Source organism: Antechinus flavipes, chromosome 1 (assembly GCF_016432865.1).
Source record: "Antechinus flavipes isolate AdamAnt ecotype Samford, QLD, Australia chromosome 1, AdamAnt_v2, whole genome shotgun sequence".
In the NCBI taxonomy this organism is placed as follows: Eukaryota; Metazoa; Chordata; class Mammalia; order Dasyuromorphia; family Dasyuridae; genus Antechinus; species Antechinus flavipes.
This window is the reverse complement of record NC_067398.1, coordinates 6,272,407-6,295,317: the sequence shown is the minus strand read 5'-3', so window position 1 is coordinate 6,295,317 and position 22,911 is coordinate 6,272,407. Positions and strand designations below refer to the sequence as shown.

At 51.1% G+C, this 22,911-nt stretch overlaps 1 protein-coding gene across 2 annotated transcripts; it reads right to left on the bottom strand.

The window, feature by feature from the left end:
• Positions 1-2,859: 2,859 nt before the first annotated feature.
• On the bottom strand, positions 2,860-20,864 carry INHBA (inhibin subunit beta A). 2 transcript variants are annotated; one of them, XM_051978559.1, is made up of 3 exons: positions 20,535-20,864; positions 17,130-17,748; positions 2,860-4,633 (listed from the first exon to the last, which is right to left on the bottom strand). In XM_051978559.1, the coding sequence occupies exons 2-3, from the start codon at positions 17,521-17,523 to the stop codon at positions 3,741-3,743; spliced, it is 1,287 nt and encodes a 428-aa protein (XP_051834519.1). In that variant the 5' UTR covers positions 17,524-17,748; positions 20,535-20,864; the 3' UTR covers positions 2,860-3,740. The 2 variants fall into 2 exon arrangements, with proteins under 2 accessions (XP_051834519.1, XP_051834528.1); XM_051978568.1 differs by lacking the exon at positions 20,535-20,864 and having other exon boundaries at positions 17,130-17,885.
• Between the last annotated feature and the right edge of the window lie 2,047 nt (positions 20,865-22,911).

The window sequence follows — 22,911 nt, the reverse complement described above, 5'->3', positions numbered from 1 at the left end:
TATATATAACATATATAAAGTGGTTTGAGTTTATATACTCATCTACATATGTGGGGGTATATATATACACACTATGTGTGCATGTATGTATATATACATAGACAGACACATATATGTGTATGTGATCTATTCATAGATAGAATTCTCAGAAAGTATCGTAAGGACAACAATGAGACAGCATCAAGAAAAACCAAGTTCAGATGGAATCAAACTGCATAAAACGAACTGGACTCATACTTAGAAATCAGCTATTTAAAAAGGTTAGCACAAGCACAGAACCTCATGTGTCCCCCAAAAAAATATATTAAAAATGGCAAAGATTTCTAATTAGCCCATGGACCATCAAATTAAAATCTGTGTGAATGTGTGTGTGTGTCTATTGATTGTCTTTCTAGAAATAGGCATGTCTCTGTTTCTGGGTTTCATTTTTTAATCATCAAATCAAATAGGTTTTCATCTCTCTTTGCTTCCTGTTATATTATTCACCGTTCCATCCCATCCTCCCTTGGCTAATAACTTCACGGATTGTCTTTAGTTCACTTAGGAGATGAGCTTTTCAGGTTAGAAATAAAAGCAGGTACCAACTACCATTTCCCCCTTCTCTTTTCTCCACTTGGTCCCTTATGAAGGTGCCAGCCTTGCCCAGTTTCTTTGGCTGGAACCCCACCTGTTCTCCGAAACGAAATAGAACTGGTTTCCTTTTGCCTAATTTTAATGCCCCTCACCACCACAGTCGGTGCAGATCCTAAATCTTTCCATAGAATTTTAAGAAAATTTGGGACTCGGTAATAAATTGAATTCTCACCCTCTCTCCTGCTCGGCCTTGACGCGGTAGAGATGTCCTAGCAAAGAGAAACGGGGAAGAGCTCAGAAGCCCTGCCTGTTTCCACCTTCTCCTCCTTTGCTACGCAGTGGCCATCCTCCCACACAGAAACCTAGCCTTACCTTCCCTGCCAACAAGTGTGAGGGTGCAGTCACCACATAGACTCTGCCAGGACAGCTGCTCTATCTATCTTTGGTACAGTTTTGTCTCTCCCCCACTGGTATCCGATACCCCCGTATGTGTATGTATGTGCATGTGTGAATATACACGTGTGTATACACACCTGCATGTATAATTATATATGTATATGAATATACACACATATACATGTATTTATATAAATATACATATATAAAGAATCCTCCAGATTGACAAGGTTTGGAAAGCCTTAATACTTTACAAAACATTTTAGTGACGAATTTAATTTTTACCCAATTATTAGCAAATTGTCCCAAGATTGTTTTTTTTTTCTTTTTGCAATTTGCAAACAAGTCTGTAAAAAAAAATTTATATCTGTATAAAAAAAAGCACATACATGAATAACCCATAGCGATACTAGGCAAGCTAAATATTGTGGAATAAATTAAAGAAAACTTAGCTATAATCATGGACTTTGATATTTATAAAACAAAAGATTTTTTTTCTTTTTTTTTTTTTTGCATCTCAGTTAATACAAAGAAACATAGACAGGCACACACACACACACACACACACACACACACACGCACATACACTCACACATACATAAAGTTTTGGCTGAAGATACAAATAAAAAATCAAGGGGTTAAACCCCTGTCCCCCTTCCCCTGCCTCCCCCCCACCTCTCTCCACTTGACTAATTTTTCTCTTCTTATCCCAACTTTTTTGACAGTTTGACCAAAAAAAAAAATTCTGTAGGAATCCTTTCACCAATACCAGTGATCATTGGCTTGCAGGTTGCTAACGGCCCAGTTGTTTTCCAGGAGCCGGGACCTTCACAGCGAGTCTCTGATGGCCCATTTGTGACCGAAAGCTGCCATTGACCAAGGATTCTCGCTACCAAAGCTCCCCCGTTCTCACCTGTGGGGGCTGACAGGTGGGGGTCAGCTGGGGGAAAGAGGAGCCCCGAGGAGGCACAGGATCCCAAGGGACTTTAGAGAGGGCCTTCTGGAAGAGTCACAGGCGTTTCGAGCTCAGTTTCAATATAAATGTTCAATGGATCCCCAGACAATCCAAAGAGAAAGCAAAAATAAAATCACACCCTCTTTAAAAATACTGTGTTTTGCACACAAACATTCATTATTTTAGGAACATTAAAAACGACAGCCTGAAGTTCTGAAAATATATATGGACATGATACAATGTAGGTCTACATACACACGGGGCGTGTCTACACGGGTGTGCATGTATGTGTGTGTGTACTGCGCGTGCACACGCGCGTGAGTGCATATTACTTGCACGCACAGAGACGGACAGGTGCGCACGCACATATACCGCTTCATGAATCTGATTTCCAACAGTGTACAACTACTGCACGTCCAGCAAGAAATGTCCCCTGTTTCCTGGCTGGGCTGCGGAGGAGCCAGGTCAAGCTGGAAGGTGTCCCTCGGCGCCCATTCCCATCCACCTCACTGCCCCTTCCACCGGAAGCCTGACCTGTCACCTCGGAATGATCCCCATCACAAACAGACTGTTTAAAGGCTCACACAAATGTCTTTGGTGTACGTGTCTATTCATTTGTAAGGTACAAAATAATAATAACAATAATTAGAATTATAATAATAAAAATAGCTATTTTGTGTGCGCTAGCAGTTCTTCTATAGCTCACATTAAGTGCAGCTCTTCGCCCCCCACCCCCACCCCACCCCGAAAATACTTGTTAAATAAGGATTAGACAAGTCAAACATCATCATAGTGCAAATAGTAAACAATAAACAACAACAACAATAACAACAACATTTACAAAAGATAGAACTGTTTGGATCAAACAGCTTTCCTTTCAAGTATCTCTCCTTGAAGCAAAAAAAAAAAAAAAAAAAAAAAAAAAATTAATCATGTTACTTCCAATACAAAAAAAAACAAAAAAACAAACAAAAAAAAAAACAAAAAAACAAGTCTTTCTTTTTGTTCTCTCTCAGGTAAACAGTTTCAAACCAATTAGGTTGCATAGTTCTAGAATCTTGAGCACCTTAACGAAATGTTACTTGGTATTTTTCCTTCCTTTGTTCTTTCATCTCTCCCACATCCTTGCCCTCTCTCTCTCTCTCTCTCTCTCTCTCTGCAGACAAGGTGTCACCCCCTGCGTACCAGGGGTACTCCCTTCTCCTTCCCTTGCCGTAGGCAGTGGGTGCAGACACGGCTACGGATCTCATCGGGCCCTGGTCTGCTCGGAGATCTCCACATAGAGATGTGTATACACCCCGATACACATCTCTATGTCCATCTCCCGCAGGCAGGTGGACACCCCGTGGCCTCGGCCAACCGGGACACCGACCCTAGCTCTGCTCCGCTCCATGGCTCTCGGGATGCTCTTGGGAATGGGGGGATCCACGGTACTGACAAGCTGGGGGAGCTGACCTCAGGGCTGGTGCTGAGAGGGCGGGGGAAAGGGCCGAGGCTGCCGTGCGTCCACCACCCAAGTAGCCAGTCGGTTCTCCCTAGGAAGAAGGGAGGAGAGGGAATCCCCTCTTCTTCCTCCCCTCCACAGTCCCCAGCTCCTTCCCCTGCTTCTTCCCTGCCCCGGGCTTATGAGGGTCTGCATGTTTCCTTCATATGTCTTCGGCTGATTTTATTTAAAGTTTCCCGGAGAAACTCCATCCCAAAGGAGGCTCTTGTGTCTTGTCGTTCATGGCCTTTCCACTGTCTCCTGCGTCTCTCCCTTGTCCGTCCGTCACCCCCCAGCCCCAGGGGCCCCTCCATCTGGCAGGCCGGGGAGGGCCTAGGAGCAGCCGCACTCCTCCACTATCATGTTCTGAATGTCCTTCTTGATGATGTTCTGGCCGTCGTCATAGTACAGCATGGACATGGGCCGCAGCTTGGTGGGCACGCAGCACGACTTGAGGTTGGAGAAGGGGCTGTGCCCCCTCATGCGGTAGTGGTTGATGACCGTGGAGTGGAAGGACAAGGAGGAGCCGGAAGTTCCTGCTATGTGGCTGGGGCACTCGCCCTCGCAGTAGTTGGCGTGGTAGCCGGTGGGGGCGATGATCCAGTCGTTCCAACCGATGTCCTTGAAGCTGACAAAAAACTGCTTTTTGCAGCAGATGTTGACCTTGCCGTCGCACTCCAGGCCGCGGCGGCGGCGGCGGTGTGGGTGGTCCTCAGACTGGCGGGCCTGCATCATGAGGAAAGGTCTGTGGGTCTGCTCTTTCTCTTCTTCTCCTCCGGCCCCGCTGTCTCCAGCTTCCTTCTTCCTCCCTTCTCCCTCCTCCTCCTTCTTCTTTTTCTTTCCCGACAGCACTAGGTTGGCGCCCGTCTCCTGGCACTGGTCGCAGGCGATCCGCACGTCCAGCGAACTCTTGCCCTGGTCCAATAGGCGCTGGATGCTGCTGGAGACTGGGAAGATATGCCAGGTGCTCTTGCGGGCATCGACCGCCTTCTCGGATATCAAGAGCTCGCCCTTGTCCCCCTTGAGGCCCACCTCCTCCGCCTCATCCCCCCCATCCAAGCTGCTCGGGGACTGCTTCTGATTCTGGTAGAGTCGGATGGTGACTTTGGTCCTGGTCCGGTTGGCCTTGGGGACTTTCAAGAAGAGCCATATTTCAGCCCGCTCCACCACCGAGAGGTCACTGCCTTCTTTGGAAATCTCAAAGTGTAGCGTCTTCCTGGGAGTGCCTGGGGTGGGAAACACAGACAAGAGAAAGGGGAGCCGATTAGTGGAAACGTCCGCCTCCGTGGGAGAGAGGGGTAATGGATTCACAGCTCGAGGGCTCTTGGGGCTTACTTAAGGACAAGAAAGGGCAACCAAAGGCCACCAGAAGTGGGGTGATTGCTTAATGTCATGGGAGCAAATGGAAGAGCGGCGACCAGAAGAGAGAATGGGGAGCGCAAGATGTTTTTATAGGATGTTAAAAATACGTGTTCACATGTAACTGGGGAAAACATAAAATGTTAAATTAAGGGAAAAAGAGACCTGGGACCCGAATCTGAGGCCGCGACTCAAGCCCTGCTGTCCCCCATTGGGCAAAGTAAAGCTCCCCATCCTTAAACAAGCACAGACAAGTATCCGAGCACACATGGATGTGGGACTCCACAAACAGGTGCTTCACGGCAAGATCGACATTTTCTGTTGTCGTCTCACTCTGTTTATCTAGACTTCTTCTCGGGGATCAAACATGGCTCGAAATCCTGCTCCTGAAAATACCCCCCATTTTGATTCTCGATGGATCCTTTCACATACAAATGCCCTCCTTCATCTGTAGAACGCGCCCTGCCTGACAAGCCGAGCCCATCGGATAGAGGACGCCATTGGAGCTCGGAGCCGCCACGGTCAAATCCCTCCTCTGACACCATCTGACTGGAGACTGGGCCAGTCACTTAAGTCCTCGGCAAACTTTTGTGTCACCAATCTGGACGCAGGCACTTGCCACACGAATGAAATCACAGGTCTAGATTAATCCCTTCCCACCCCAACCCCCTACAAATAGAACCTCAGCGTAAAACCAGAACTTGGAAGAGCATCCCGATGAGGAAACCACATGTATACATGTGTTATGTTATCACATGTGGATTTGCGATGGGGATCGCACTCACGTACACGGACCATCCATGAACACGCATGTTATATGTTTAAAAGGCATCTATACAGAGCTAGACATGTGGGACACATCTCTGCATTTACACATATAACATAGCGTACCCATGGGTGTGACATGTGTGTAAATAGCTGTGGCTGTAACGCATACATGTGACAACATTGTGAGTATCCGCGCTACCCTTCCATTCACAGAGAATTGTGTGTCTAGGAGCAGAGACGATCACAATCCGTGGAGATACACGTTCCTAAGTGCCATCCAGGAGACTTTTTCAGGGGATCCCAAGGTCAAAATGATTTTCATAATTCTATGAGGCTATTTTACATTCTAATAGCATAAATCTATTTAAATAAAATAGTAAAAGTTAAAAAAAAGTTTAAAAGAAATAAAAGTAAAAATAAAAAGTGCTGGATGGAACGCACTACAACAAAAACTCGTTGGGAGGGGGGTCTTTGGTCCTTCTTAAGATTGGAGAAGTGTTGGAGAACCACTGTGGGAGAATTAACAAGACAGGCCTTGAAATCGGGAGAGAGCTCAGTTCTTGCCTCCGATGCTGGCTGTAGACTCATGACTAAGGGCTTAGCCTCAGTTTGTTCAGTGGTAAAAGGGCGATAAGTTGGCACTGCCCCCTCCTCAGCTGTTGTAAGGGAAGTGTCCTGCAACCCACCCCCCCACGTAGATGACAGGTACGGTTCTATAAGCATACATGCCATCTTTCTGTCCACCTTCAATTAGGTTCAAATTAACTTATTTCAGCAAGCATTTGGGCACTGCTTGGCACTGCACTGGGCACTAGGGAGAAGATAAAGATGAAATTAGGAACTGCCTCTGCCCTCAAGGGGCATACATTCTCCTCGGGGAAATGGGGGAGCAACAGGTTCCCCTTCCATCAACACAAAATGTCGACAAAGTTAAGAGAAAGCCATTGGCAGAGAGGGCAGGGGGTGCCTACCGGTCTTGGGGAGAGTCTGTTAGCCACACTTCCATGGTCTAAATCTGAGAAAAAGTCCTAGGCAATGGTCCCTGTACCCCACTTTTGTGCCCCATACAGCTCACAGAAAGTCAGCCCCACTCGGGGCTCGCTCCAGGGCAACGGTCCCAATATCGAACATCTGGCTGGTCTCGCCCTCCCTGCGGCAGAAGGGCCCCTATTTGTGGTGGTTTTCACCCACTTTAACACTCTCCGCACTGGATATAATTCTGGTTGTAGGAGATCTGGGGACCAGACAAAGGAACACCCTGGCGCACCTTACAGTCTAATTGATGGGGCGGGGGGAGTCAGGGAGTGTGAGGCTGCCTCGTTCGTTGCCCCTGGGAGCCACTGTCATAATTTTATGAAGCTATTTTACATTCTAATAGAGTAAATCTATTTAAATAAAATAATAAGTAATGTTCCTCTGCTTTTGGGGAGGAGCGCCAGGATGTTCTTCCACAAAGGGAAGGACAGCCACGAAGGCTGAGCTCCCGGCTTTAGGATGGAGCATGAACAAAACCCCACGGGTAGAGACAGACTGATCGATGGGCTGGTCTGCCCATGCCATGGACAGAGGAGCTTGCTAGCTGATCCCCCCCAATGCCCTCCCCCGCCCCTCCGTGTGGGAATGCCAGCTCTGCCCATAACAAGCTCCCTTCTGTCTGCCCCGGCTCTGAAATCCTAACCACTGCGGGGTGTCAATGGAAAGGCCCAGAGACGGGAGCTGCTCAAACAGACCAGCCAAAGGGCACCGGCTTGCTTTGCTTTCTCTAGGAAATTGAGAGCATGAAACTGTAGCCGTGGAATCATCCCAGGATGTGAAAGTACACCTGGTTTCAGTCAGCTCATTCCCACAGACTTGCTGCTGCCTGTTCTGGAAGGGAAGGATGGGGGGAAGGGATTGGGGAGGGGGAGAGGGCTGGGGGAAGGGATTGGGGAGGGGGAGAGGTGGGGGAAGGGATATGGGAAGGAGGCTGGGGGGAAGGGAGCAGGAGATGATCCAAAAAGAACAAGTCTCCCCCAAAAGCAGTCAGTTGGCTGAATACAAAGCGTGCTCCATTCTCCCCAAGGACCTTGCCCATTCCACCCCTGAGAGATGGCTAAAGAGAGCTGGGATCCTACATGATGCTTCTGAACCTCAGTCTTCTCATTGGACAACTGGGAATAATCACGAACCCCTAGGGCCGTTAGCTCCAGTGATGGAGTCCCAGGTCCTGAGTAAAGGTCAGTTCTGATCAGACGGGTCAGAGGACCACATCTGGCCTTTCTTGGTCATCTGTTCACCGAACATCTTTGAAGCCCGATGTCCGTTGTTTGCCGGCATCACGGGCTCAAGAGAACTGACTAGGACCACTCAGTTTAGGGAATAATAGAGTTTGGTTTGATTCCAGGTCCACCGCCTCTCCTCCCACCATCGCTGCCTCCCTCAGAGTGGAGAAGGACTCCAGCACTGCCCTGCGGGGCACTGAGGCCCAGGGAGAGGAAGAGGCCGGCCCAGAGCCCCCAAGATAGGAAACGTGAGAAGGGAGATTTGAACCCAAGGCTTCCTCACTGCAAGCCCCATGTCAAGGTCAAATGGAAATGGGAGCCACTCAACTGGACACGTACAGATTGACTTAGAAACCACCTATCACCATGACCGGCGCTCACGGTGTGTTCTGGTCCCTATTTCCCAGCTATATTTTCACCCACACTCAGGGGTGTTGCAGGGGTCCTGAGGCTGGTGTTAGCTCCTGTGCCCTTTGCCACCTGCTGCCGGGGGCGAGAGGAGATCTCAGCACCCGGCAGCTGGACTGGGAAGCAAGTGATTTTTGAGCATCATGGAAACAAGGAATATGGGAAAAGCGCTCACTCGAAAGGGGCTCAGTCTTTCCAGCTGCTGCTGCGACATCAAGGCCCCAGACCAGGAAGAACTCCCTCGCCTCCCAATGGACCCTGGGCATTCGCCCTCTTGCACTGTGTGTGTGGAGCGAGGTCCCCACTCACCACGAGGATGCCCATTTAATCGTCAGGACAGATTGCCAGCAGCACCTTCCATGTGCTTCTCCCCCCTCCTATTTCTGACAGTTGGACTATCCCCTCCAAATATCCCCCTCCCCTGTCAGTTCTGTAGCCTGGAGTCCATTTCTGGAACTGCTTTAGAATATAATCCCGAGAATTTTCTCAGAGAAGAAAAACAGCAAACCACCACCACCACCAAGAGAGCAGGCCCCAAAGCCCCAGGTGCCTTTTCCTGGAAAAGGGGGGGCCCAAAGCCCAGGAGAAAGGGACCCAGGGACTCCCGGCTTCCTCGTGGCTGCTTTATCTCCAGGTACCTTGCTTTTTTAAGTTTTCTACCAGCCATAATAATGGAGGGCAGATGTTTTCTGATGCTCATGTAGAAAATAGAAGAGGAAAGTGAAAAAGGCACCAGGGAGAGAGTCAGGGGCAGCAAGTGACCCCCATCCCCTGTTCCCCTGGGCGGGGTCAAGGCTAAGGGGCTTTATCTCTTGGAGCCTCAATGACCCTCATCTGTATAATGAGATGGGTGGGCAATGCTCAGAGCAGCTGAAGGGGACCTTCTAGCTGAAATCTCTGCTGCCAGGATACAGGAACTCCATTTTTTCAGGCTTTAGTGTTTTCCAGAGAGAGAGACAGAGAGAGAGAGAAAGAGACAGACAGAGAGAGAGAGAGACAGAGACAGACACAGAGACAGACAGAGACAAGAGAGAGAGACAGAGAGAGAGGGAGAAGAGAAACAGAGACAGACAGAGAGAGAGAGATGGAAGAGGAAGAGGAATAAAAAGGATTAGAGGGGGAAGGGAGAGGGAAAGGAAGAGAGATATAGAGATAAATGGAGAGATTGAGAGGGGGAGAGAGAAAGGGAGAGGGGGGGAACAGAGGAGGTGAGAGGGGAAAAGGAAAGAGAAAGGGAGAGCAATATAAAGAGAAAAGGGGAGGGAGAAAGAGAGAGAAGGAGGGAGAGAGGGAGAAAGGACAGGGAGAGAAGGAGGAATGTGCAGAGAGGAACAAAAGGGGTTAGATGAGGAAGGGAGGGAAAAAGAGAAAGGTGGAGGGAGGGGGATAGAAAGAGGGGGGAAGAAGGAGGGAGGAAGAGAGGGAGAGAAGGAGGGAGGAGGAGGGAGGGAGAAACCCTTTTGATATTGTTAATGTATTAAAAGACAAAATGGCCCAAGCAGCCTGCTGGAGTCTCAGCAGCCCAGCAAATGCCTGGAAGCTCTCTTCCTTTATCCTTTTCTCTTCTAATCCAACTCCCAATCCCACCTCTGCCAACCTCGGATGAGCCCAGGACTCTTTCTGGGCAGCCTCAGCACAGCCTTTCCGGGCCCACAAGCCCAAATCGGGCCTGAGCACACCCAGGTGGGAGGGAGGAAGGGAGAATATTCCTACTCCCAGGTCCCTCCTCTCCCTCCTTCTCCCCCCTCCTTTTCCTCCCCTTTCTCTCCCTCCTTCTCCTCCTCCTCCCCCTTCTCTCTCTCCTCTTTCCCTCCTCCTCCTCCTCCCCTTTCTCTCCCTCCTCCTCCTCCTCCCCCTTTCTCTCCCTCCTCTCTCCTTCCCTCCCCCCTCCTCGAAGGGCCCTGAGAGCAGTGATCTGGGCCCTGGGTTGGCCCGGGCCTCCCTTCAGGTGCCCACTCTCCATCAGCTTCCTCTCCTCACTACTTCTGCTATTTTTTCCCCTGGCCCCGGCTGCTCTGGAAGGCGGGCCATCCTCCTTCCTCCCGAGCCTGCTCTGCTCATCTCTGCCACCGACTGAGTCACTAGGCAGGGAGACCCACGCAGGGGAGGTGGGGGGAGGGGAGCTGGCTGCCGCTCTGGGCGTTCTCAGGGAAGGAAGTCAGCCCGGGACCCAGGCCCGGGTGCCCACTCCCGGGCTGAAGGGGGTCCAGACCGAGGGGTAGAGGATGGGAGGGGCGGGGGCGTCGGGAACAGCTGGGGGGAGCCCTCCCTGCCAGCCTCCCCCCATCACTGCGGTTCAGGGAGGCAGAGCTAGAGAGAGGCCGCTGCCCAGCTATCCAATGAACTTCACCAGCTGGATTCCCCTCCTCCCACCCCACCAGGGTCCCACAGCGTCACAGAGGCAGGACTTGAATCCAGATCTTGGCTTCTAGGGCAGCTCTCGGCCTTAGACCCCCCTGCTGCTTAAGGATCAGAGGAAGGAGAACCCGGGACAAGCCACCCGACTGTTTCCGTGCCCCGGGGGCAGCTTTCTAAGGCTACAAAGCACTGAGTTTTTTAAATGCCTCCTGGTAGCTCCCTACTCACATATAATCTTGGGCTTCTAGACTGAGAGGCTACAAGGGACCTGAGAAAATCCATTTTCTCATTCTACAAATGAGGGAACTCGGGGTCTCACAGTGGTCACCCAGTCTGTGGGAACCGTGGATAATAATAACTAGCATTTCCACAGGCGCTTGAGCCTGTTCATCCCACTGGAGGCTCACAGCTCAAGGAGGTAGGTGTTATTATCCTTCCCATATTACAGATGAAGAAACTGAGGCAGAGAGGCCAGGAGACTCGCCTCTGCTCCCATGGGCACTAACCTATCCACGTCCCTGTTGTGCCACAGAGGTCCACTCAAAAAATCATAAAGTTAATAATAGAAATGAGAGCTAGATAATCATCATAATAAACAATTATTTTATCCAAGTGTGCGACAGTCTGCCAAACATTAAGCATAAAATAACACACGCAGAATAGCAACCAGTTCCAGGACCTTTTCCATCTGAAATCCATTGAGAAAAAAGGCTACAATGAACAGTGGGAATCACAGGAGCAGAGACTGTGGGGTGTGCTGAGGGGCCATAGACTTTGGAGTGAGGGTCCCTTTAGCTCAGCCTTTCCCCAATGGGGCTTTCTCAAGTCCCTTTGGGTCCTCAGCACGATACCCAAAATGCTCAATGGCTCCCAAGCACATCCTGAAGACCCTAAGCTTTGGGGGAGCTGACCACACTTGTCAGTGTAGGGAATCTCCACACTGGGAGAAACTTCCCGGAGAAAATCCCAGTCAAGCCAAGAAACGACAGCAGCAGCGGCAGCGGTGACCACCAGCCTGCACGTGTTTTCAAAGGGCTTTACATCCTTCTTCTCTGACCCTTATGATGCTATAACTGGGACAAGGGGGAGAAAAGCTACCAGCTTTCCTTCATCATTGTAGCTCTTGAGTTTCTAGGGTGACTGGGAGGGGGGGTCCTGGGTTCTTGTCATTTATATAGAAGATTTAAACTCATATGGAAGAGAAAAGGAAAATCAAAGAAAGTCCTCTCCCACAGGCATTCCCTCCTGGGGCTCCTAGTTAGTGAGTAGTTGTACCAGGGGCCACAAAATTACCATTTACAGAGAGTGAGCCCTTCACGGAGCCAACTGCAACCCTGAAGTCCCTCACAAGATGGGCACTTCAAATCCCCTCCCAAGAAGACCAGAATAGGGGTGTGGGGAGTCCTCAAGGGCACCTGCAAAGGCTTATTGATCCTGCAAACTTAAGCCCTTGTTCTTCCTGGAAAGACTGAGATTCTCCAAGATCTGGCTTTGAAAATTGATAGGGAGAAGGGAAATGATAGGTGAGGCAGGAGGAAGTCCCCTCCCTGAGTATCCCCCCTTCCCCCAACTCCTAGCAAGAGGAATTCCTAACTTTAAAAAGCTGATCCTCCTTAGTGGCTTCCGCAAATGCTGAAGTCTGAGATTTTCCCGAAGTATCTCAGTTAGGAGGGCTTTTGTCTTTGGGATGTAAAGTGCTCTGAATCAGGACGCGGCCCTGGCCACAGTGACAGCCACCATTTTCCAAGAAGTTGCTAGAAAGGCATGGCACTCATCTTCCCAAATGCACAGAGGCAGAGCATGGTTATACACGTTATACACAAATACACACATATCTATCATCTGTCCATCCATCCATCCATCCATCCATCTATCCATCCATCCAGCCATCCATCCAGCCATCCATCCATCTATCCATCCATCCATCCAGCTATCCATCCATCCAGCTATCCATCTATCTATCTATCTATCTGTCCATCTATCTGTCTGTCTGTCTTTCTATCTATCATTATCTGTCTATCTATCAGTCTGATTGATTAGCTATCTTTCTCTCCTGAGAGTCACAAAAGGTGACTCCATTTCTGATGCTGCCTTTTCTTCCCCTTTCCCTCCTCTTCCAAGGAGTTCAGGCTCTTCCCCAACTTCCCCAAAGGGGCCAGGACTAACTCCCCAGGGGTCCGAGGCGCTGTCATTGGCCACGGGGTACCCGGGGCGCCGCCGATTAATGAAGAGGTGAGAGGGTGGGAGGTGCCATGGTAGAAATGATAGTAGCTCCAAACAATGAACCCAGACCAAGCTCCCGCAAGCTGCTAAATAAATCCCTTTGCATATGCATGGGCACACACTCACTCCCCTTTAGAGTCATTCACTATTGTTTATGACACTTGGGAAACTGCTGGAACCTGCCAGGGAATCTGCAGCAAGCCAGAGCAGGGAGGCAGCTATTTCTGGGGCAAGCCGGTGCCTTTGACCATTAGGTCCCACTTCTCGGCTTCTCCGCTTGCTTTGGTTTTCCCAGCGAGACCTGGTCATTGCCCGGCCTCTCCCTCCTCACCACGGCCTGTGGGGCTCCTCTCCCCGGCGTCCCCCGCACTGCAGGGGGACCCAACCCGGGGTCTCGGCACTCGCCTTCTTAGTGGTGACGGGCTGGGACTGGTGGAGTTCTAGCCCCCGCCGTGCCGCGGCCCCCACTTTGGGGGGGGCACAAATCATGCCCCAAACCTCAGCCCTCTGCCCATCTGGCAGCGAGACTCCCGGGGCTCGGAGGCCAAGTTGCTAAGGAGCACGCTGCGAAAAGTCTTTGCGAGGCGCCCTCTTGTGGCCCGTCCCCCGTCCTAGGGCGACCGACCCCCACAGCCGGGCGGCCCCTCCGGCTGACAGCATCCCCACTGCCTGCGTTCCTGCTCTTAGCCCAGCACAGCCCGATCCCCAGACAGAGGTTGTGTCTCTAGGTAAGGAATCAATCAGTGGCTCGAACCTCCCCCAATCCCTCGGCAAACAATACCCTCCAGGCCCCAGGATTGCAGGGACCTCCTCCTGCAGCTTTCTCCGCACTTTCTCCAGCCCCGAGGTTTCAGATTTCTCCTCTTTTCCTTCCTGGTTATCTCTCCCCTCCTCCTCCTCCCTGCTGCCTGGGGGCTGCTCTGAGCCGGTCACCTAGCTGGTTGCTAGCAAAGTTGCCAGCCTCATCCTCTGGCCTGGGCAGGATCCCAAAGCTTAACAGTTCACTGAGTAAGAAGTTCCCTTCTTTAATAAAACAACCCCATTGCCCCCGTCTCTCCCCCCCCCCCCATAGCAACATTTGCAAAACTAGAAGGAGCCACCTGCCAGGCTGAGTGAGGCTGCCCCCCCCCCACCCTTTCCCTCTCTCTACCTGCTCTCTGAAAACAGGACAATCCCAGGAGGCCATCTCTGCTGTGGGGGGAGGATCCAGAGCCATCCTGAGAGCTCCCCAAGCTCCAGATCTAATTCTGGTTGATCAGTAAGGGGACAACATTTCTATTTTACTGAATGGAAGAAATGGGGATGGAGGGGCTAGATCAGCACAGTTGTCCCTCTCCTGCTTGTCATTCACTTAAAAAAAAAAAAACCCATGATTGGAAAGAAAGCCTGGAGAAAGCCTGGAGAAAGCCCTCCACCTGCCAAGAATGACATTGAGCTGACTAGGCCCCGGCATGGGGGCTTCTGAGTCCTGCCCATGGCACCCCTCTGCCTTGGCTGGGCCCTAGAAGCACATGACAAAGACATGGCAAACATGGGTGTGCTGCAGGCCATTATTCCCTTGCCTCAGATTTGCATTATAGACAATATTTTAGCAAAAAAGACCTGGCTGGCTCTGGAGATCCTGAAGGATGTTATTTAGGCGACACTGTTCAGTAAGTCTCATCTGCCTATAGATTTTCTACTCTATGATCATCAGCTCACAGGGGCAACAGGTCCTGGCCAATCCACTGGCTCAGGATCCTAACCTAGGTCAGATGGAGCCCTTTGGCAGTCTGGCAAAACCAGTCATGTTCCCAAATACATAAAACTAGAGGAATACAAAAGAAACCAATGATATTGAAATACAGTTAACAAAGTTTAAAAAAAAAAAAAAAGTTCTCCCAGCTCAGGTTAAGAACTCCTCCTGTGGAGCTCACTTCCTTCTTTGGTGGTAAAGTTTACCCTATTGGAAGATGATGAAATGCTCTTATTCTTATAGGGGGAGGATAGTTCCAAAGAAAACCCCAAATCTTTGCCACAGGCCTGTTCCCAGAGCCCCACTATTTCTATCTCACCAAGAAGGTGAGTGTGCTTTCGATTGCGAGGTTCCACTCTGGACAATGTGGGATTCATTTAACTCCTTAATAAGATGGCTCTAGTTCCCTCAAACTAACTGCTTAGCAGGTAGTGAAGGCAAGGCCTGCTGGGAATCCGAGAGAAAAGCAGTCTTGCTTTTATTTTGGAAAGGAAGAGGCAGAAGAGTGAGAGAGGGTGGACCCCAGCAGAGTGAAGGGGGGATGATGTCCCTGCTGATGTCCCAGCCAGAGACCGCTCCAGGAGCTGCAATGCTCTCCCCCCCCCCATTTGTCTCAGTTTAGAGGCTAGCAGCCCCTCTTGGGGGTAAAGAGAATGGTCAGTGGGCTGATGGTCAAAGGTACAGTTGCCATTGGCCCTGTGGCACCCCAGGCTAAAGCCCACTGCTGAGAAGGTACAGGAGTCAAGAGGCAGGTGCCATAGCAGCCCCAGAAAACTATCCAGCACATTTGCGTGCCAAGGGCCCTAGGCGGGCAGTGACATGACTTAGGGGGGTGTACACTGAGTCCTTGCCCCCAGATTCATCAGGTCGAAAAGAATTGTGGGAGTCCCAAGCCCCTCCAAGTCTGGAGAGCCAGCACTGGGGAATGTGGGATGCCGGCCTGGCCTGCCCGAGGGCAGGGGAAGGCGGCTGGCAGGGGGACGGGACACTTCCTGACCTGGCACTTCTTTCTTGCAAAAGGACCTCGGAGTCAACAGGTTTTCGGGGCCGCAGAGTCTTAAATATGGCCCGGATCGCGGTGCCGGCCGCGGCCAGCTTCTCCCAAGTGGTCGGGGCCCCTTTGCCGACCACAGGCCCCACGCAGCAGCGGGGCCAGGGGCCCGGGGGTGGGGAAAAGCCCTCGGCCTGGTGGGCTCCCGCCCCCAAATGCTCCCTCTCTAGATGGGCTCGGCCGGGCCCGGCTGCTCCGCCGCCCTCACGGCCCCTTTCGGGCAAGCAGGCACGGGGAGCCCCCGCGCGCCCCGCCACAGCGCTGCCTCTCGGGGCCCCGGGAACAGGGGCCCGAAGGCTTGCGCGAGCGGCCAGCAAGGTTGCATTCCTTGGCAGGGGGCGGCCTCTCCGAAACTGCCCCAGAACAAGCCTCTTTTTTCCCGGCTTTCTTTTTTTGGTTCAGAGGGCAAAAGTCAGTGTTACAAATGTTACCCATGTGAATGCCAGCTCAGAGGGAGCTGACAGCAAGTGCGCCTGCCCCCAGTCCTCCCAGCTAACGCCCAGGGTGTGTGTGCTCCCGGGAGGCAGCTCCGGAGAGATCCGAACGGAGCGCCCTGCCGTCTGGCCCTGCGGCCTCTGGCTGGCCGTCCCGCTCCGTCTGGCCGGCCTGCCGGCCTGCAGCATCCCGGGCTCTGCCGCCCTGCAGCCCAGCCCGCCCGCTGCGGCGGCATCTCCGCTTTCAAACAGTTCTTTCCCTCTTCCTTTCTTTCTCTCCCCCCTCCCACCCCCCCGCAGAAAACAAAAATAAAGCCATAAGGACGCAATGGCCGGAGTTTGGGGCCCGGGCCCCCAGCGGCGCGGCTCCGGAGCTCTGTGCCCCCAGCTCCCGCTGGCCCGGGCTGGCCCCCACCCCGCTCCCCCCGGACCGACAAGCCGGGAGCGGGAACCGAGCAGTCCCGTCTCCCCACCGTTCCAGGCACCCAGCGCGAGCAGGAAGCCCGCCCGACTTTGGGCTCTGGAAAGCTGGTCAAAGACATCCTCCCCGCCACCCACCCCTACCTCCCACCCCCGTCGGGGTTGTCCGAGTTCGGCAGCGTAAGCGCGCGTTTACACCTCAGATCCCGGAGCAGCCCCAGCCGAGGCAGCCCCACGGCCTGGCCAGCTCTGTGCCCAGGCTGCCCACCTCCGGCTCCCGGGCTCCGAGCCACTACCGAGAGCAGTCGATGATGCTGCCCACACAGCTCCCAATTCCGTGCCCAGGCCGCTCGCCCCTTCCCGTCTGCCCAGGCGCCAAGGGCAGAGGCAGATCCAGCCTGGAGCTTCTGCCCCGAACTGTGCCCGGGCTACCCAGCCCGGGCTAAAGCGGGCGACCGATGCAGCCCTCTCGGGGTCCCGCTCGGTCCCGCGCCCGGGCCGCCTCTCCCCTCCTGCCCAGCCAGGGCCGAGGGCGGCAAGCGATGCAGCCCGCGGGTCCCGCGCCGCTCCGTGCCCCAGCCACCCATCCCTGCCAGCCTGCCTTCCTGCCCAGTCCGGGAGTGCCGGAGCCGAGGGGAGGGCACCCATCGCAAGTGCAGCGCGGTGCGGGTGGGGAGCCACGGGGGCGAAGCGGCAGGCACCCACCTGACTCGGCGAAGGTGATGATCTCGGAGGTCTGCTCCAGGAGCTCATTCATCTCTGCCCGGCGCCCGATGTCGTCCTCGATCTCCACGTACCCGTTCTCACCCACCTTGCCAACATGCAGTTTTTTGATGGCATTGAGCAAGGCCGCCTTGGGCACCGGCTGGGTGACGTCGGGTCGCTTCTTCAAGTGCAGCATGTTGAGGATGTGCTTCTTGACGGCTTCCACCATCTCCGGCTGCGAGCTGGGGATCTCCTTGGGCAGGCTGCTGAGGGCACAGGACGGGCACTCCGGGACGGGGCCGGAGCTGGCGCCCTCCGAGCCCGGCGTAGGGGAGCTCCTGACTCGGATCCAGCAGAGCGCCAAAAGAAAGCCTCTCAGCGAGAGCCCAGGCATGCTGGCCGCCCGAGCTGGGGGGCTAGGCTGGTTTTAAAAGCCCGGGGAGCTGACCCCCTCCCTCCGGCAGGCAGTGGGCTGGGGTTGCTTGCTCGCTCGCTCGCTCGCTTGCTCTCTCTCTCGCTCTCTCTCTCCTCCGCGCGCTCGCTCTCTCTCTCTTTCTCTCCCCCTCTCTCTCCTTCTCTCTTTCTCTCTCGCTCTTTTTCCTTCTCTTCAGCAAATTCTCTGGAACAAGAACAAAAAGTTTTCTGTGAAGTTTGGTTTGTAGGTCTCTTCCCTCTCCGAATGCAGTAAGTGCTGGACGACTGTGGCTGTCAGGGAGGAGAGTTCTGACTGTCTCAGAGTAGGATAGAGGGAGAGAGAGAGAGAGAGAGGGAGAGAGAGAGAGAGAGGGAGAAAGGGAGAGAGGGAGAGAGTGAGAGAAGGGGGGAGAGACAGACAGAGACAGAGGGGGAGAGAGGGAGGGAGGAGGGAGAGAGAGAGAGAGAGAGAGAGAGAGAGAGAGAGGAGAGAGAGAGAGAGAGAGAGAGAGAGAGAAAGGGAGAGAGAGAGAGAGAGAGAGAGAGAGAGAGAGAGAGAGAGAGAGAGAGAGAGAGAGAGAGAGAGAACGAACGACGGATTGGCCTGAAGTGAGTGAGTGAATGAGAGAGGGAGGGAGTTTTGTCTGTGAGTAAAGGCTATGTATGAATAGGGAGGGGGAGGAACAGCCCAGATTCTGACAGGCTGCCTTCCTTATGATCCTTGCTCCCTAACGCACACCTCTCTTCAAATACCACCATTCTCATAATATATGTATGTATATATATAGTTTACTCTCCCTATTATAAAGGGAGGGGGATCTTGCTCCCAGTGCCCTCCCTTTTCTCTCTTCTACCTCTCCCTCCTGTTTTTTTTTTAATTAAAAAAAAAGTTTAAAGAAGCAAAACCAACTGTATTGGAGGAAACTATCCCCTTGTTAAACCTTGGACGGTCACCTGGCATTGAAGGTGAGAGGGGTTGAGACCAAAAGAGGGATGGAAGCATCAATGGGGGAAGTAGGGAGCTAGGGCATGGAGGAGGGGGAAGGGAGCTGGACCCTGAATGCAACTGAAAGGATGGTGTTCCTCTCTCCTATTCATTCACATTTAAATGTCCAAGATTATCAACACTGGCAAGGGATCTGAAGGCAAGGGAGGAACAATACTTTTGTTTGGGGGTCAGAATATAGTACACATTTCTCAATTACAAAAATGCATCTAGATAGTGAGAGCCAGAGACAGACTCAGAGAGACAGAGAGAGGCAGAGATTGAGGAAGAAAGAGAGAGGAAAGAGAGGAGAAAGAGGAGGCTAGAGTGGGAAGAATATCTTAATGTGACATGTACAGGACTGCCTACTGTTTGGATCTCTCTTTCCTAGCATATTCTCTCTCTCTCTCTCTCTCTCTCTCTCTCTCTCTCTCTCTCTCTCTCTCTCTCTCTCACACACACACACACACACACACACACACACACACTAGCTTACTGCTTTCTTCAGAATTCACAGATCCAACCCCAAACTCCTTTGCTCTTCCTTCCTCACTTTATTTTATGCACACTGGGCACTCTTGTCTCTGACTGATCAGTTCTGTAGGAAAACCAATCTAAGAGGTAAATTGTGGGATGGTTTAACTTCATCATGTGACTCCCCTTGAACTTGGATCCCCCTGTCTCCCAGTTCTTTAATGGGTTCTGTCTTTTAGTGTTTTTTTTTTTTTTTGCTCAGAGAAAAGATGCAAGAGAAATCTTTTTTAATGTGTTTTCATGCCCTTTTCCAAATGAAAGACAAAGCAGACTTTTTAAATAGTGCCTTTCCAGGAGGGTCCTCTTTGGCACTGTGCTGCTTCCCCCTTATTGTCTAGATTCTGCCCCTCTCTTTTATCCTGCAGAAGTTTCTTTAAGGTGTCTATCTATGAAAGCTCCCCCTACCTGCCTCTCTGTGGGCTTCCCTCTCCCACACAGAAACCCTTTCTATTTCGGTAGTCGGCTTATATGTTGGCACCCAGTGTGTACAGTACATTACAGTTCAGCATCATCGTTGTGGTCGAAAAAAATAATCATTTCTAAAGCTCACCCCCATAGACTTTCTGATTCCCTTAAACAATGAGGGCATAATATCTGAGCACGGAGGGATGGGAGGTAATTGTGGAAACAAGTTAAAATAAGAGAGGTAAATGAACAATCAACAATGTGTGATGCAGTTCCTATAGTGCCCACTCTTTCCAGAATCACGCTTTATAAGGCATTCCTTGCCATTAACACCCTCTTGCATTTGTGCTTTGAGATCTGCTAAGCTCAGTTATGACCTCGTTACTGCTCAGGATGTGTCAAGCACTCCCTCACTCCTGCCTTTTTTTTTGGGGGGGGATGGAAGGGGGAGAGAAGGCAGTTGCACTGTCCTCCCCTCTTAAACATATATGTGTAATATAATCCTTCAGATGATATACTTAAATATTTGGAATCTCGTAAACACAAGCCCCAAACATATTGTAATTCAATTAAGTTTTACAAGTGATTCCGAAAGAGTACTAAAAGTTTAAGTGACTGCAGGAAAGCCAGGAAGGGCTAAGCAGAAGGGAGTGGAAATAAGTCCTGTTTGCAGCAGCCCCACATCAACCCTTCTCGTGACTTGGCCTACCATAGGTGTCTGTGGGTGGGTGGGTGTTCCCTGGATTTATTGTTTATGAATGTGAGTCTGAACGGAAAAAAAAAAATCTTCTCCTCTCCCATGTGCATTTCTTCATGTGTGGATGCTGACTGAGATGTGCGAGAGAAGCCAGGTTTTAGGATACCTTGTCTGGGGTCCACTGCAGACTCAGCATCAGCCTGCTGGATGGACCTGGAGCCCCCATCCCAGCCCTTCCTGCAAACCTCCTCAGTAACCTGCAAGGCTCCCTCCTCCCCAGCCCACACAGACACAGCAGTAACCAAGGAGCTTTGCATTTGGTAAATGGTACATACAGGCCCTCTAGAAAAAGTTGGAAAGATTTCTTTACCTTGTTGTTTGCGGGGCTCCCACCAGCACACTCTCCTTGAATGGGGATAGAGGAAGGCAAGAGCTTCTTGGTAGTATTCCTAATGGGAAGCTTTATACCAGACTGCTGATTTGTACACTCACACATTGGTACCACTCAAACTGAAGAGGGCTGGGGCTTTGTTTGGGATTGGTTAGTTAGCATTACATCAGCAAGTGACTGGTTTTTCCAGTGTGAAACATATTTCTCTCATAATTCATTATCTAATGGAAAACCCTATTTGTCTAAGATGACACTAACTGTTGGGTGATACACGGAGCCAGTGAATCTTCAGCCTTTTAATAGAGAAAATGAGAAGTGAGCAGGCCTCCCACACTGAGGAGCCAGCTCACAATCCCACACTGAGGAGCCAGCTCACAACTGTTCCCCTACTACTCAGACACAGTGGGGGACAGCCATCTCCTCCCAGACTCAGTTTGACTTCTCCCAAGCAGAGGGGTCACTTCATTGATCCAGCTCTCTGTTTACAGCCTGCTTCCTCAGAGCACCGGTCCCTGCTTTCAGAGAAACCGTCATCTGACGGGGACAAAACTCAGAGAGCAACTCATCTCAAAGGCATTTGAAAAATATGTCTGCCCATACCAAGTCCTAGGGCTGGGGAGCCCTTCTTCTGCCCTCCCCCCCGCAGGACTACAGTTTGATTGGAAAATTAAAAGTCTCCTTTTCATTCTTGAAGCATTTTTTAAAAATCAGGAGCAATTTGGGAAATCATCTCGCTTCCTGGGGACACAGTTCTTTTAGGGAAAAAAAAGGGACTCCTCTCATTTCCCTGCTCTTCACAGAAATCATTCCTCTTAAGTGTTCTCCCCCTCCCCAACTCCTCTCTGTGGTAACAGAAGTTTAATACCATGAGATTCATACCCAGAGATGAAGTTTTTTTCAGAATAAGAGGAAAGTTTCTCAGGTTAAAAGCAGGAAACCAGAAAGTCTGAGTGAGAATTTGGAGGGGCTGGATGGCCTGTGTGAAAGGGGAACCCTTGGAGTCCAAGCCAGCTTTTCAGGAGGAGTCAGATAAAATGTGCAAAATTGGGAGCTAATGGAAGCCAGATGACCAGATATGTTGTTTTGTTTGCAGGATTTAACATGCATAAAATAAACTTTTCACTGTGCCCACAAGCAAAATGCAGAGGCTCCTGGCCTTCTGTTGAATGGGAGAGTTTCAACAGGTCCCTTTCAGGGGAGGCAGGGCTGAAATTTTGGAGGATAGTCCCAGCTGGCTGAAGACGGTGTCTCTGTGTGCTTGTGTGTGCTTGTATGTGTGTGCATGCGTGTGTGTACCCACTGAGCAGTCTCTATTTACCTTGCACTCTGAAGTTTGGAAACCCTTTATGTACATTATCTTACCCCAACATTGTACTAGCTCTACAGACTTGGTGGTCTAAGGGTCTCTCTGGGTCACCCTGACCATGTCACAGGGAGGGAAAATGAAGTTCAACAGCAAAGCAAAAGGGGTCTCGGCTCTGTCCGGCACTGGAGAGGACCTGAACCACATGCCCCCCTGTGCCCCATCTTTTTTCCATAAGGGCTCTTATAATGAATAGAGATACTCCAAGAAGGATGAAGCACTTATTCCGGAAAAGTTTCCCACAGATGGCCAAATATTCAACCACTTTTTGCAAGGGAGGAAAAGAGCTCCAAAATGGCTAATTTCTTTTTTTCAAAACAAACTTGTGGTTCAAAGAATCAATCAGTGTGGGTTGACGAATACTTTATGACTGAGCCATATAGAGTTGCTGAGGGGCTGCTTAGTAATAAGAACATTTATATTGGTCTTTGAAACTTGCAAGGTTCTGTACCATTGTTATATTCTTTGAGTCCAACATCCCGGGGAGGTAGGTGCTATTATTATGGCATTTCATAGGTAAAGAAACCGAGGCTGAGGGTTGACTGATTTGCTCAGAGACATCCACGTATTAAGTATTTGCAGCTGAATTTGAACTCCAGGACCCGGGTTCTCACTGACTGCAGAAGCCACTAGCCTCTAAGAGTTACATGAGCTGAGTTACCAGGACAGAGAAACAGCCACTGACTGTTAAAGACAAGGCTAGGACAAGGTCTTGCTGCTTTCAATGACTCTTTAAAGAGTATGGAACACACTGATGCTCAGAATCAGTTTTCCAGCACCCAGCAATGGACGCATGTCTGGGAGAGAGCTTCATAGTGGTTGCTAAGGCTACAACCAAGGAGGCCTTGTTTTTTGGGTTTTTTTTTTTAATAATAGGGTGTTCTCTCCCCCTCTCTCTGTTTCTCTGTCTCTGTCTCTGTCCCTCTCTATCTCCTCTGTCTCCGAGTCTCTCTCTGTGTCTCTTTTTCTATCTGTCTGTCTCTGTCTCTCCTT

Bases quoted from the DNA above. Each gene is read 5' to 3' on its own strand.
- INHBA (XM_051978559.1), bottom strand. From the start codon at position 17,523: ATGCCTGGGCTCTCGCTGAGAGGCTTTCTTTTGGCGCTCTGCTGGATC. The intron at 4,634-17,129 runs GTGGGTGCCTGC...TTCCCACCCCAG, and splicing joins CATCACCTTCGCCGAGTCAG to GCACTCCCAGGAAGACGCTA.